This window comes from Hyperoodon ampullatus (genome assembly GCF_949752795.1).
Source record: "Hyperoodon ampullatus genome assembly, chromosome: 3".
In the NCBI taxonomy this organism is placed as follows: domain Eukaryota; kingdom Metazoa; phylum Chordata; class Mammalia; order Artiodactyla; family Ziphiidae; genus Hyperoodon; species Hyperoodon ampullatus.
The window spans coordinates 19,159,408-19,173,335 of record NC_136916.1 but is presented as its reverse complement, the minus strand read 5'-3'; the positions used below and the strand labels follow the sequence as shown (position 1 = coordinate 19,173,335).

The 13,928-nt window shown below is 37.2% G+C and overlaps 2 protein-coding genes across 3 annotated transcripts in view; one reads left to right on the top strand and one right to left on the bottom strand.

Annotated features, from left to right (window-relative positions):
• Window positions 1-4,338: 4,338 nt before the first annotated feature.
• YME1L1 (YME1 like 1 ATPase) overlaps window positions 4,339-13,928 on the bottom strand; it is a 34,097-nt gene continuing 24,507 nt past the window's right edge. For both annotated transcript variants that reach the window (XM_079699325.1, XM_079699326.1), the window contains 9 exons: window positions 12,478-12,610; window positions 11,706-11,768; window positions 10,463-10,575; window positions 9,452-9,607; window positions 8,329-8,480; window positions 7,188-7,314; window positions 7,021-7,094; window positions 6,289-6,375; window positions 4,339-4,860 (listed from right to left, as the gene is read on the bottom strand). In XM_079699325.1, the coding sequence (XP_079555451.1) occupies window positions 4,717-4,860; window positions 6,289-6,375; window positions 7,021-7,094; window positions 7,188-7,314; window positions 8,329-8,480; window positions 9,452-9,607; window positions 10,463-10,575; window positions 11,706-11,768; window positions 12,478-12,610 (1,049 nt within the window). In that variant the 3' untranslated portion in view covers window positions 4,339-4,716. The remainder of the gene's footprint in view (window positions 4,861-6,288; window positions 6,376-7,020; window positions 7,095-7,187; window positions 7,315-8,328; window positions 8,481-9,451; window positions 9,608-10,462; window positions 10,576-11,705; window positions 11,769-12,477; window positions 12,611-13,928) is intronic.
• On the top strand, window positions 12,995-13,710 carry LOC307050686 (synaptophysin-like protein 1; the record flags this gene model as incomplete). The annotated part of the gene is given in 3 exon segments (XM_079700881.1): window positions 12,995-13,329; window positions 13,331-13,594; window positions 13,596-13,710. Coding segments are annotated over 3 exon segments (714 nt in total).

Below are 13,928 nucleotides of genomic sequence, written 5' to 3'. Positions count from 1 at the left end.
TTACCACAAGTAATCTATTCAATAGGTATAGGTTACTTGTAAAACTCTGGCATTGTGGTAGCTTTCAATGGACAGCTTTAAAAAGTTTACAAGTTCTCTCAAAGTCCATCCTTATTTAACTGATTTGGTTGAAATGTGATTCAGAATAAGCTGGGGAAATATACTTTTGGCATGATGAGGGGAGGAGGTTGACAAATCATCTCCATTTTTTAAAAAGCAGCTATAAATTTGGATAAACTGTTTAATAAAACAGCCATTTCAGCACTCTGGAAATTAACTGAAGATCTACAACTAACAAGTGCTTATTCATGAAACCCAGTTAGGGAAAGAACCTGTGAGCCTGTGGGATTACTGTGCTGCCACATCCCGGGCCAGGTCTACAGGTGCAGTAGTTCAACCAGGGCAACAGCAGACCCAGGGAACAAGGCTTGTTGTCACTGCCAGAGGGGACTCATTTGATATGATGCATTGTAAGTTAACCTGGGAGCTCAGTGGTAAGCAAACAAGGCTCAGTGAGGTTGTAGTCCTGTTTGGGGCAAACAACAGAGTAGCTAGGGATTTCACTGGAAGTTCTAGGAGGTAAGACAGCCATCTGGGTTTGATAAGCACTCTATATACTCCAGATGTACAGGCATGCAAAGCGGAAACTGAAGCTGGTTCAGGCCACCCACATACCCACGGTTGCCAAAGCCTGCACATATGCACAAGGGAGAAGCAAAAAAGCCCATCAGAAAGCTCAGACCAGAGCAGACTTGAAAATGACCTGAACACTGTATGTACTTGCCAGCCCACACAGATCCACTGGCAGAGTGGAGGCCTGACTGATGGGGTTTGAACACAACCTCTGTCCAGTCTTTGGCTATATGCTAAGCTATGCAATCCAGCAGCAACGCTTAGGAAGCAAGATTTATTACTTTAAAAAACGAGTAGAGACGTTGGTGACTGCACACTGCCGTGGAGACAGATTTCACAAATTTACTGGTGGCAAGTTACTAAATAAAACAAGAACAACCCTTGGGGGAAAAATTCAGAATTAGTAATTGCTACATTATCTGAAATTCAACAAGATTACAAAGCAAAGAAAGAAGAAAGTGTATCCTTACTGAGGAAGAAAAGCATTCAATAGGAACTGAGTATCTCCAGATGTTAGAATGAGCAAAGACTTAAAAGCAGCTATTATGAACATGTTCAAAGAACTAATGGAATTCATGTTTAAAGAATTAATGAGAGCTATGATGAAAATGATGCAATGCATGAAGAATCTCAGTAAAGAGATACAAGGTATATGAAAGAACCAGATAGAAACTTGGAGCTGAAAAATGTAATATCTGAAATGAAAAATTCAGTTGAAAGAAGAAGAAAGAATCAGTGAACTTGAAGCTGAATCAACAGAAAGTATTCAATCTGAAGAGGAGAGGGAGAAAAGCAATGAAAAAAATGAACAAAGCCTCAGAGACCAGATCAACATATGTGAAAGGAGAATCCCAGAAAAAGAAAGGGCAAATAAATACATTTGAAGAAATAATTGCCAAAAACGTCTCAAATCTGATGAAAAACATTAATCTACAGATCCAAGAGGTTCAACGAATCCCAAATAGGAAAAACTCAAGGATATCCACACTTATACACATCATAGTCAAACTGTTAAAAGACAAGACTAAGAAAAAATTCTTGAAAGCAGCAAGTGAAAAACAACCTATCGGAAAAGGAGACCAAAATTACCATTAACAGCTGACTTTTCACCAAAAATAATGGAAATCAGAGGCTGTGGGACGACACACTCAAAGTGCTTAAAGAATAAACTGTTGTGCTTCCCTGGTGGTACAGTGGTTGAGAGTCCACCTGCCGATGCAGGGGACGTGGGTTCGTGCCCCGGTCCGGGAAGATCCCACATGCCGTGGAGCGGCTAGGCCCGTGAGCCATGGCCGCTGAGCCTGCACGTCCGGTGCCTGTGCTCTGCAACGGGAGAGGGCACAACAGTGAGAGGCCCGCGTACTGCAAAAAAAACAAACAAACAAACAAACAAAAAAGGCAAAATAAAGACATCCCCAGATAAAGACAGAGGACTTAAGATTATATAAACCAGTAGTTAATAATTGTATTAAGTTGTTTTAACACGTACAGATATAACATGACAACAATAGCACAAAGGAAAGAAAAGGAGATATACTGGAACAAATTTACTACATTTTGACAGAATTAAACTTGTATTATTTTGAAGGAGCCTGTGATTACGAGTGATAAATGCGTACTGTCATCCCTAGAGCAACTGCTAAGACATAACTCACAATAGGAGGAACAGGGAATTTCCTGTTAGTCCAGTGGTTAGGACTCCGTGCTCTCACTGCCAAGGGCCCGGGTTCAGTTCCTGTTGGGGAACTAAGATCCCACAAGCCATGCTGTGCAGCCAAAAAAAAAAGAAGAGGAATACAGGGATCTCTTTAGATATGAGAAAAACAGAAAACAAATAGCAAATGGCAGATGTAAAAGCAACTACATAAATATTAAATATGAATGAACTAAACACCCTACTCAAACAACAGAGATTTTCAGACTGGATTAAAAAAAAACAAGATCGGGCTTCCCTGGTGGCGCAGTGGTTGAGAGTCCACCTGCCGATGCAGGGGACATGGGTTCGTGCCCCAGTCCGGGAAGATCCCACATGCCGTGGAGTGGCTGGGCCCGTGAGCCATGGCCGCTGAGCCTGCACGTCCGGGGCCTGTGCTCCGCAACGGGAGAGGCCACAACAGTGAGAGGCCCGCGTACCGCCAAAAAAAAAAACAAAAAACAAAAAAAAAACAAGATCCATATAATAAAGGGCTTGTCTTTAGAATATATGATCTCTTACAACACAGAAGACAACAACCCAAAGAGGGGAGGGAGGATTTCAACAGACATTTCTCCAAAGACGATATACAAATGACCAAAAGCCTAGCAGAGGATGTTCAAAATCACTAGTCCTAGGGAAATGTAAATTAAATCCACAATGAGATTCTACTTCATACCCACTAGATTGGCTTTGTCAAAAAGACAAGACTATAAGAAACACTGTACAAGATATGGAGAAACGGGAACCTTTATACACTGGTAGTTGGAACATTAAATTATATAGTTACTTTCAAAACAGTTCATCAGGTTCTTAAAAAGTTAAACAGAAACTCACCACATCACACAGCAATTTCTAGAAGTCTACCAAGACAAATGAGAACGTGTCCATGCAAAGACATGTATACTCATATATATATAAACACAGAGAGAAGGGGAGGGAAGGAAGGAGGGAGGGAAGAGAGGAGGAAGGGAGAAAGGAAGCAGGGGCAATAAAAAACGGGCAAATGAAAATAACTGGTATATCTGAATCAAGGGTATATGGGAATTCCTTGTATTATTCTGGTAATGTTTCTCTAAGTTTGAAAGTACATCAAAATTTTAAATTACCCAAATAAAGGGCAAGAATATCATGTAGCAAGCTCCCTCTACCAACCTCAACGAAGACCATATACAGCTTAAAAGTTACTAGAAAACTGTAGGTAATTTTAATAAAATCACTTCAAGAATATAGTATGGGGCCTCCCTGGTGGCGCAGTGGTTGAGAGTCCGCCTGCCGATGCAGGGGATACGGGTTCGTGCCCCGGTCTGGGAGGATCCCATATGCCGCGGAGCGGCTGGGCCCGTGAGCCATGGCCGCTGAGCCTGCGCATCCGGAGCCTGTGCTCCGCAACGGGAGAGGCCACAACAGTGAGAGGCCCGCGTACCGCAAAAAAAAAAAAAAAAAAAAAAGAATATAGTATGGTTGTAAAACCAATACAATGTGCTCTAAAATAATTTTTCTACTGAGTTAAATAAAGTCATCTGTAAATTCTGTAACAACACATTCATATTCACAAAATCTGACTGAAAAATAAACACAACTTTCCATTTCTAACACAGCATAATTCAAAAGTTCACTCTGAATGGGACTGGGTTTTTGGTTTTATTTTGGTTTTAACGCAAAGCATAATTACATAGTTATTCATAATTTGAGGTGTGTTACTTGTTTATTTAACAAAATACTGCTGCTCTGAAATAAACTTCATTTTCAGAGTGATGGTAATGTTAAAAAAAAAAGACCATGAAAATGCAAGCTGCATTTTAAAAAGCTTATAATAATCATTTAAATTACGATTGTATCTGTAGGTTCACAATTCTCTACTCTTAGGTTTTTAAAAAAACACTTTATATATGGTCAATCTAGATCATAATTAAGTGCATCTTAATGAAGTTTCCACTGATGTATGTAGAAATATGATTTACCAATAGCCAAATAGCATCATTTCTTTATCAAAGATAAGTGGTACTATCTAGAAATAAAGACAATCCTTCAAGAATTTTATTTTCCTAAGTAAAAATACTTCCCAAGAGCTAAAGGCACAATTTCTATTCACATCTAGCACTGTAACCAACCATAAAATCATTACTTATTTTCAACTTAATAACTGATTGACATTTCTCAAACAAGCTGTTTTCAATCCTGATAGTTCTTTATTTTCTTTAATAAATTGCTGTTTGCAGTAGTTGTCCATCATGAGAGTAATCAAAATTAGATAAATGTGACAAAAGACCGACAAAGTGTTTCACACCCTTGAGTGATACCAAGAATGAGAGAAAAGTGTTGCAAAATACGACTACTGCAGTGCTACTTATGGTCTTGCAATAAAACCAACAATGCATCAAGAGCTATCATCTCACATCCAATTTCTTCCCCTCAAGAACAATCTGAATCTCTTTGGCATCCAAAGTCTCATAGGTCAATAAAGCTTCTGCTAGATTCTTGTGCTCTTTTGCATGAGTCTTCAAGATATGTTTTGCTCGCTCATACGAATCCTGAAATACAAAGCAGACATGTAAGAGGCAGAAACCTTAGGAGAAGCAAAAACCCTAAATGAGATAAAAAGCCTTTATGCACCCTAAAAAAACTATAAAATCTATTGACTTCTATTTATGAAAGATAAACGCATTTAAAAGCTTGGTTCCCTAAAGATAACTCTTTCATACTTTCAAATGGTACATTTTTAACCTCAAAATCTATCATAGAGATAACTGAGGACTACTTAAACAAAAAGCTACTTAAGAAATAAAAGTATACACTGTACTCATCTGCTTTCTAAATAAGGTCTGTGAACACAGAAATCTATTTCTCTTTTCAGTATACGTGCTAAAAGGAAAGGGAGTTTGCTCCTTTTGCCTCTTGAGATTTCACCCAATTTACTCAATCTAGAATGGCCAGAAAAGATATAATTTCCATTCTTTTACTTGGTAACACACTCACCTCTCAATACTGTAATACAGTATCATTGGAGGTGATCCCTGACTTCCATACATTTGATTTTTTTTTTTGCAACCCACCTTGAACTTTTCATTTAAATCCTTCAACTCTCTTTCCAAAGGTGAGTCTGAATTAAGTTTATCAGCTTATGAATAACGGCAGTAATAACAGTTCATTTTTGGCAGTGTCATATTTGCCTGTACAATGTTTATGCCAATATTTTACTAGCGAATTATATTTTTGTCCTTATAAAATTGGGTGGAAAATGTAAAAATGAACTTACCAACACCAAGAAGCACAGGTCATATAAACACAATACAATTACTAGACATTTTGAACATAACCATGTCCAAGTAAAATAATCAAATTAAAGAAAATACATAAAATATTAGAAATATATCAGCTAAAGTACAACTGAATATTTAAATCACAATGTAAATTGTTCTGGGCTTCCCTAGTGGCACAGTGGTTAAGAATCCGCCTGCCAATGCAGGGGACATGGGTTCAATCCTTGGTCCGGGAAGATCCCACATGCCGCGAAGCAACTAAGCCCGCACGCCACAACCACTGAAGCCCCGCACCACAGCCACTGAAGCCCGTGCCCTAGAGCCCATGCTCAGCAACAAGAGAAGCCACCGCAATGAAGAGCAGCCCCTGCTCGCTGCAACTAGAGAAAGCCCACGTGCAGCAACAAAGACCCAATGCAGCCAAAAATAAAATAAATAAATTTATTTAAAAAAAAATATATATATATATATATAAATTGTTCTTAGCCTATGGCCAGAATAAAATAAAGATCCAGTCTATGATCAGGGGTTCCAGTCTATGTCAAAGATCCAGTCTATGACATATTTAATCACGGCAGCAACGGTGCACCTATTAACTTTATAAAACAGAGGAACTTTAGTTTTTTTGCAAGCACCCAAAAATTTAGGCACATTTTGACTAAATATATAAATAAACATTAAAAAAAAAAAGATCATTACCCTCAGAAGGATTCTGATTTCCTGTTCAATAGCAGATTGAGTTTCTGGACTCAGTTTCCCTGTATCGCTGTAGGTCATAACTCCAAGCTAAAATCAATGAAAAGAAAGAAATCCAACAGAAAAATCTCCAACACTAATATATGTAACAGAGGAAGTACTATCCTATACATAAGAAAATAAATATCATGGGGGCAAGGAAAAAATACAATATAAAAATGCCCTTGAGGGCAAAAAACTTCATTATTTTTCTGATAGTATAATACTAAAAAGTGTGAGCAAGAGAGAAAATTTTAAATCCTAAGTATCGTTCTGAGTACCTTCTTAGAAAACCTTAGCAGCTATTCTAGTCCAGAAATCCACAATTCACAGAGTACTGGAATTGCTTTATGGAGCCACAGTGATAATGTAGGAACGTGAAGTATGTGGAAAGGGCAAAGTAAGCAAGCTCAACAAGTAGGTCTGCGATGTCATATGAATAAAAAAAGCTAAAGAATTTATATTATCATTTGGTTAATTCATGAAGTAATAACTCTTACTGTTTGAGCAGCTGGAATGGAAAGAGTATGTTACATTTCTCAGAAAATGACATTTAGTTTAGAGCAAGCTTTGTTAAATCCGTTTGGAATGAGACAGGGGAAAATCTATCAATTTATAATGAGAACCCTCTCTCACAAAGAGACACTTGGCACATCAACATTTGATACATGAGGAAGGATTAAAATTAGCCATTACCTTTTCACTCATTCCAAATTTGGTGACCATCCGCTTTGCTATTTGGGTTGCATTATCAAAATCACTGGAAGCACCTAAAATTTTAAAATATACATAAAACTCAAGTTAAAAAAAAATCTTTAAACCAACAAACACAATTTGAACCAAAGCTATTCTTTACAGCCAACCTGTTGTAATATGATCAGCTCCAAATATAAGTTCCTCTGCCACTCTTCCTCCCATACTGACATCCATCTGAGCAAGAAGCTGAGCTCTAGTTTCGTTCCATCGATCATTTTCAGGCAACAGGGACACCTAGACAATTGAAAACCAAAGAAAAAATTCAGACACAGTTTTGAAACACTTACATTAATAACCTGAATTATCATTTGTCTCTCATGACCTTACTTAATACCATGATGCTGAAAGCTCAGCGGCATTTAATAGAGGTGGTCATGGTGATTGATTACCAAACCAGCTATGTATAAAATGAGGAAAGCAAAAGTGCAGTTTATAAATAATAAGTAGTTAATGTTGCAATACAACTGTTTGTCCCTCGTTGCACAAAAATGTTTAAAATGTCTATAGGGACGTCCCTGGTGGTGCAGTGGTTAAGAATCTGCCTGCCAATGCAGGGGACACGGTTCGAGCCCTGGTCTGGGAAGATCCCACATGCCGCGGAGCAACTCAGCCTGTGCGCCACAACTACTGGGCCCGTGCTCTAGAGCCTGCAAGCCACAACCACTGAGCCCATGTACCACAACTACTGAAGCCCGCACGCCTAGAGCCTGTGCTCTGCAACAAGAGAAGCCACCGCAACGAGAAGCCCACGCACCGCAATGAAGAGCAGCCCCCTCTCGCTTCAACCAGAGAAAGCCCGTGTGCAGCAAAGAAGACCCAACGCAGCCAAAAATAAAATTTAAAAAATAAATAAATAAAAATAAAACGTCTATAATTAGAAAGATATGAAAATGAAACTTGTACTCAATGAGAAAAAACTCAGAAAAACTATTGAACCAGTCACTATGATACATAATTTCTTTCGAGGGGAAAAGAGCAACTACATATTTAAGAATTATATTTTGCTGTCATTCCTGAATTACATTTCATAATGTAAATATATTATCTGAAATATTAAGGATATCCTTTATTAGCAGGTAAATTTCACAAGTATGTCTGATTTCAAGACAGTTGAGGAAGTTAAAGAAGAAAGTATCAACACACCTAGGAAGTAGCTGAATTTTCTTTTGAAATGTTTTCATCAGCAATTTTCTACATAAGCTCCTGGGGAGCACTATTTGAAAGAAAAGAAAAACTAAAGATACTCACATGTCCAAGTGTTGGCCCTCGTGGCATGATTGTAGCTTTGTTGATAGGCATAGCATCTTTAGTGTAATATGCAATAATAGCATGACCAGATTCATGATACGCTGTGATTGTTTTGTTTTTGTTATCAATTTCCACACTTCTACGCTCAGGCCCTAAGAATAAAAATTTACTTAAGTAAAATACTCCATTAGGAAGGTATATTTAAATGAATGAAGCTCCTTTGCCTCAAAGTCATTCTTAGAGTCATATGATTTAATATCATTAATAAATATTTTAAAAGTGTGAAAGTTTAAAAAATGAGTAGATTCCACTCTACAACACATGTAAACCATAATTTGTCAACTGAAAACCAAACTCTAAAAACTATCATCTTAATCCTTATATCAAAAGGAAAAGCTTTATTCTATTTCTAGAAAATAAACTTCTAATTTAACAGGAACATCACAACTAACCTGTTTTGAAGGCAATTCAAGATTTAAAATAAAAATTAAATACTGAAAAACAGTAAAATTAACTATTCTTTTATCAGCAATATCAGACAAGAGGAAAGACATGGGCACTCATGCCCCCCAAAGAGTGTAATATAAGTTATAATATATTTGTTCTGTAACAGGCCAAACTGTGTTGCTCTGTTAGAGTATATATTTGCATGTTTCTATACCTTTCTTTTTTATAAACTTTCTCTCAAAATTAAGAGTTTTTTCTCGGACTTCCCTGGTGGCGCAGTGGTTAAGAATCCACCTGCCAATGCAGGGGACACAGGTTCGAGCTCTGGTCCAAGAAGACTCCATATGCCGCGGAGCAACTAAGCCCATGCGCCACAGCTGCTGAGCCTGAGTTCTAGAGCCCATAAGCCACAACTACTGAAGCACCACGCACCCACAAGAAGAGAAGCCACCGCAATGAGAAGCCCATGCACCGCAGTGAAGAGTAGCCCCTGCTCGCCGCAACCAGAGAAAGCCCGCATGCAGCAACGAAGACCCAATGCAGCCAATAAATAAATAAATAAAAATTAAAAAAAAAAGAGTGAATTACCACCAAACCAAAAATTACCAAGTGGCAATTTAAAAAAAAAGAATTTTTTCTCTAACATAATGAACAGGGGAAAAAAAAGAAAACCTACCCATTAGGATTTTATCTTTGGAAAACTCTAGTTCCTTCATGGTAACCATTTCTTTTCCATCAACAGCTGCCTTTAAAGCAGCTTGGTTCACAAGATTCTCCAACTCTGCTCCAGAAAAGCCAACAGTACCTCGAGCTATGATTTCTGGATCAACAGCTATATGCAGACAGGACACAATATTAAAATTTCAGAAGAGCTAATAAAAAGCTCTTCATAAAGAACTCACATTGCAAAAGAAAAAAGAAGATAGCCATCATGAACTGTAATTTTACAAAAGCTTACTTCACTGAATTCTAAGGGGAAAAAGCCAAAACTGCTATTAAACACACCATTAAAATTGTCATTGGGACAAATCACAAAAGTTCTTATATTTAAATAACTTTGTGATAAACAAAGAAAGGTAGAGTTGCCAGATAACGATTTACAAACCTTTAATTATGGCCTAACCACAAACTGAAAAAGCACATTCATAGACATTTTGTTTTCAGAATTTCATCTTGAAATAACTTTGGACATAAAAGCCCCCCTTATTATCGGAAACATACTTGGTTTTAAGAATTGATTCAGATATCTTTGAAAATACTGCAGCTTTAATAGCTGCTTTTATTACTCAGGTAGTTCCATAATATTTCCATGTGTTTTGTTTTATAGTTTGCTTCCCCTCTTTTGGCCCCAAAGTGACTATATCATGAGGTACTATGCTCATAATATACAGGTGCTTTTTATATTATTTTATATTTTACATTCATCTAAAGAAACATTTATACATAGATTTCATCAAGCATTATCTAAGTACTCAAAAGAAAAATTTCTTTAGAATCGGGATTCAAAATGACAGAATCTCTGGACACACATTAATTGAGAAATGGACTTTATGGACAAACAAGAGGAGAGAAAAATAGACATTTAAAGGAATTTGTCTTTTAAGACATCCTGAGTAAGGACCACAAACAGGGTGGATTGATATATTACCATTTTATGGAGATAATGTATCATCGAATTAAGACTTACACTGATCAAACTTTATTTTATTGAGATACCACTTCAAGATTTCTGTTCGACCTTTTACATCTGGCCTGGGAACTGTAACCTGCATGTCAAAACGACCAGGACGTATTAAGGCGCTAAAGGGAGAATACAAAAAGAAAATATAAATTAATAAGCTGACCGTGCTGAAGGTCAAGTTAAACAGGACTGACATCCTAAAGAGAAGATGGAAAGACAATGGCAACCAATATTTATTTTGAACATAAATATTCAGATTAGTTCCTTATAAAACGTGGCTCAAATAACAGTTTCAATAACCAGAAGGCAGAACAAAGGTTCATATAGATAAATGTGTGCATCTAGATAGCATACAACCCTTCAGAGACAAAGACATGCAAGTCAGCCAGTCCAGGAACAAATAATTCTACAGCAATCTATTATGAGAGCTACACATCCATCTTACTGCTATTAAGTACAAAATGTTAAACTAGAGTCTTAGGCAAGAACCAACTATTAGATCAAATGAAAGTATGAATAACTTCTATATAATAAAACCAATAAAAAATTTAAACTATAGTCAATTTTATTCTAAAAATCCTCTCTACCCCCCACCCAAAAGCTTTGTGATGTTTAAGTTGTGAGAAGATTCTTTTAGCAGCTTTACTGAGATACAATTTTCATATCATAGAATTTGAAGTCGAAAACCCAGTGTTGTTTTTTTTTTTAACATCATTATTGGAGTATAATTTGCTTTACAATGTTGTGTTATTTTCTGCTGTATAACAAAGTGAATCAGTTATACATATACATATATCCCCATATCCCCTCCCTCTTGCGTCTCCCTCCCTGCCACCCTCCCTATCCCACCCCTCTAGGTGGTCACAAAGCACGGAGCTGATCTCCCTGTGCTGTGCCGCTGCTTCCCACTAGCTATCTATTTTACATTTGGTAGCGTAACCCAGTGGTTTTTAATATATTCAGAGTTGCCCAACCATCACCACAATCTAATTTTAGAGAATTTTTACCCCCTCCCTCTCTTCTACAGCTGAAAGAAACCCCAAATCTACTGGCAGTTATTCCCCATTTTCCCTAACCTCTGGCAACCACTAAATTACTTTCTGTTGCTATGGATCTGCTTATTCTAGACATTTCATATAAAAGCAATCATATAATATGTGATGTTTTGTGATGGGTTTCCTTCACTTAGCACAATATTTTTAAAGTTCATCACTATTCTAGAATATATCACAAAAATTTTAATACTTACTTATCTAATGCCTCTGGGAAGTTTGTGGCTCCTATGATGATAACTCCTTCGTTGGGTTTAAAACTATTATTAAAAAAAAAGGACCTTTTCATTGAAAATTAAAACAGCACACATGTAGAAATGTTCTGTGCAGAACTGTTTATCGTTAATCTTACTAACAGCAAAGAAAAGGGATTGATCTTTTTAATGCCCAAAATGATAAGGCATCTCTAATTGTTTCTTAAAATGCCAGTGCACTTCAATAAAAGTGTTAATAATAAATCACCAAGTCATCTGTGGTTACATACCTTCATAATAATTTTTCTAGTTAGGAAGAGATGACCTGACACAAAAAGCTTGAGTCCCCGACTAATTTTTGAAAAATATTTTCAAGTTTACCAATTCAAATTATTTGCTCCTAGACTTCCAGAATGTCTTATATGACTTTAAGAAACATTTTTTTGATCTACAGCAACACTCAAAGCTAGTCACAAACAGTGTAGGGATAAGGGTATTCTCCCTTTACATCTCCAAAGAGACTACTACTTTCAGCTGGAATCACTGCTTTCCTGCCATGCTACAGTAAATGAAAAATCTATTTTTTAATTTAAGAGAAGTTGATGTAACAATTATCAATGATCCCATTAGTAAAAACAATACAATAGTCAAAATAGCTTGTCTTTACTTCTTGGACGAGGGACTACTCTGTTGCCTATAAACATGAATTTTTCCTATCTCTAGTATGCTACCAAATATATCACCAAATTCTAAAGACAGAGGAAGATTCAATTACCCATCCATTTCAGCAAGAAGTTGATTTATGGTCTGCCGTGAATATGGATGCATTGGAGATTCAATTCGCTTCCCACCAACAGAATCTAATTCATCAATAAATATAACACACGGGGCATTTGCTTTTGCTTCCCCTAAGAAGACAGAAAAGATTCAAATAAGTTTAATAAAATCAACACTTTTAAAATAAAATTGCATAAATATTTAACAACTTTTAAGACAGTTAAAAAGCCAAAAAAAGACATTCAGTAGGGAGAAAATACATAAAAGGAGGTCCTTCTTAACTGATTTAAGAACAGTAGCCTCAGAAGAAAAAAAAAATTATACCATTGAGTATTCATTCTTCCTCGCTGTACAAACCATATACAATCAGATTTGAGGCAAATACTTTTAAAATACATACTAAAAACTTGATAGGCCCGCCCCGCGTGCCCTCTCTCACGGCCGGGCAGCTGTCTCTTCGGTCCCCCTCCTCCTCCGCCCCACCGTCCTGACTCTTTCCCTCCTTCCCTCAGAGGATGTCCTCCTTCCAGCTCAACCTCAACCCGCGAAAGGAGCCACTCGGCTTCATCAAGGTCCTCAAGTGGACTGCTTCTGTCTTTGCTTTTGCCACCTGTGGAGGTTTTAAGGGCAAAACAGAAATTCAAGTGGCTTGTCATCCTGAAGTTTCTGACAATAAAACGATTACAGCTACTTTTGGTTATCAATTCAGGTTGAATGAAGCATCATTTCAGGCACCTCAAGGTGTAAATATGTGTGATGTAGATTGGAAAATTCACGTCCTTATCGGAGATTACTCTTCTTCTGCACAGTTCTATGTTACTTTTGCAGTCTTTGTCTTCCTGTACTGCATCGCTGCTCTATGTTGGTTACACGAACCTGTATTGTGATAGTCGAAAACTTCCCATGGTTGACTTTGTTGTTACTCTTGTTGCCACTTTTTTGTGGTTGGTGAGCACTTCAGCCTGGGATAAAGCTCTTACAGATATTAAAACAGCTACTGGTCACAATATTGTCCAGGAACTTCTGCCTTGTAATCAACAAGGAGTGATATGTCATTTTGGCTCTGTGACTACTATGGGATCCCTAAATGTATCTGTGATCTTTGGCTTTCTGAATGATACTTTGGGGAGGAAATGCATGGTTTGTGTACAAAGAGACCAGCTTACACAGTCCCTCAAATACTTCTACTTCCCATAGCCAAGGAGGTATTCCTTCTCCAACTGGAATATAATTTATAATTGAAGAGAGAAGCACACTGTTTGAAACAGACGTCTATACTATGACTTGTTGCCAACATCTTGAGAAGCATTTTTTGTTTCTAATAAAAGTAACGGCTTTTTCAATAAATTGGTGCATTTAAAATTTTGCTGGTTTTTTACATAAAGCTTGTGCCTTTCCTAGAAATTTAACATGTAAATGTATTCTCACATGTGAATTCGAAAATTCTGG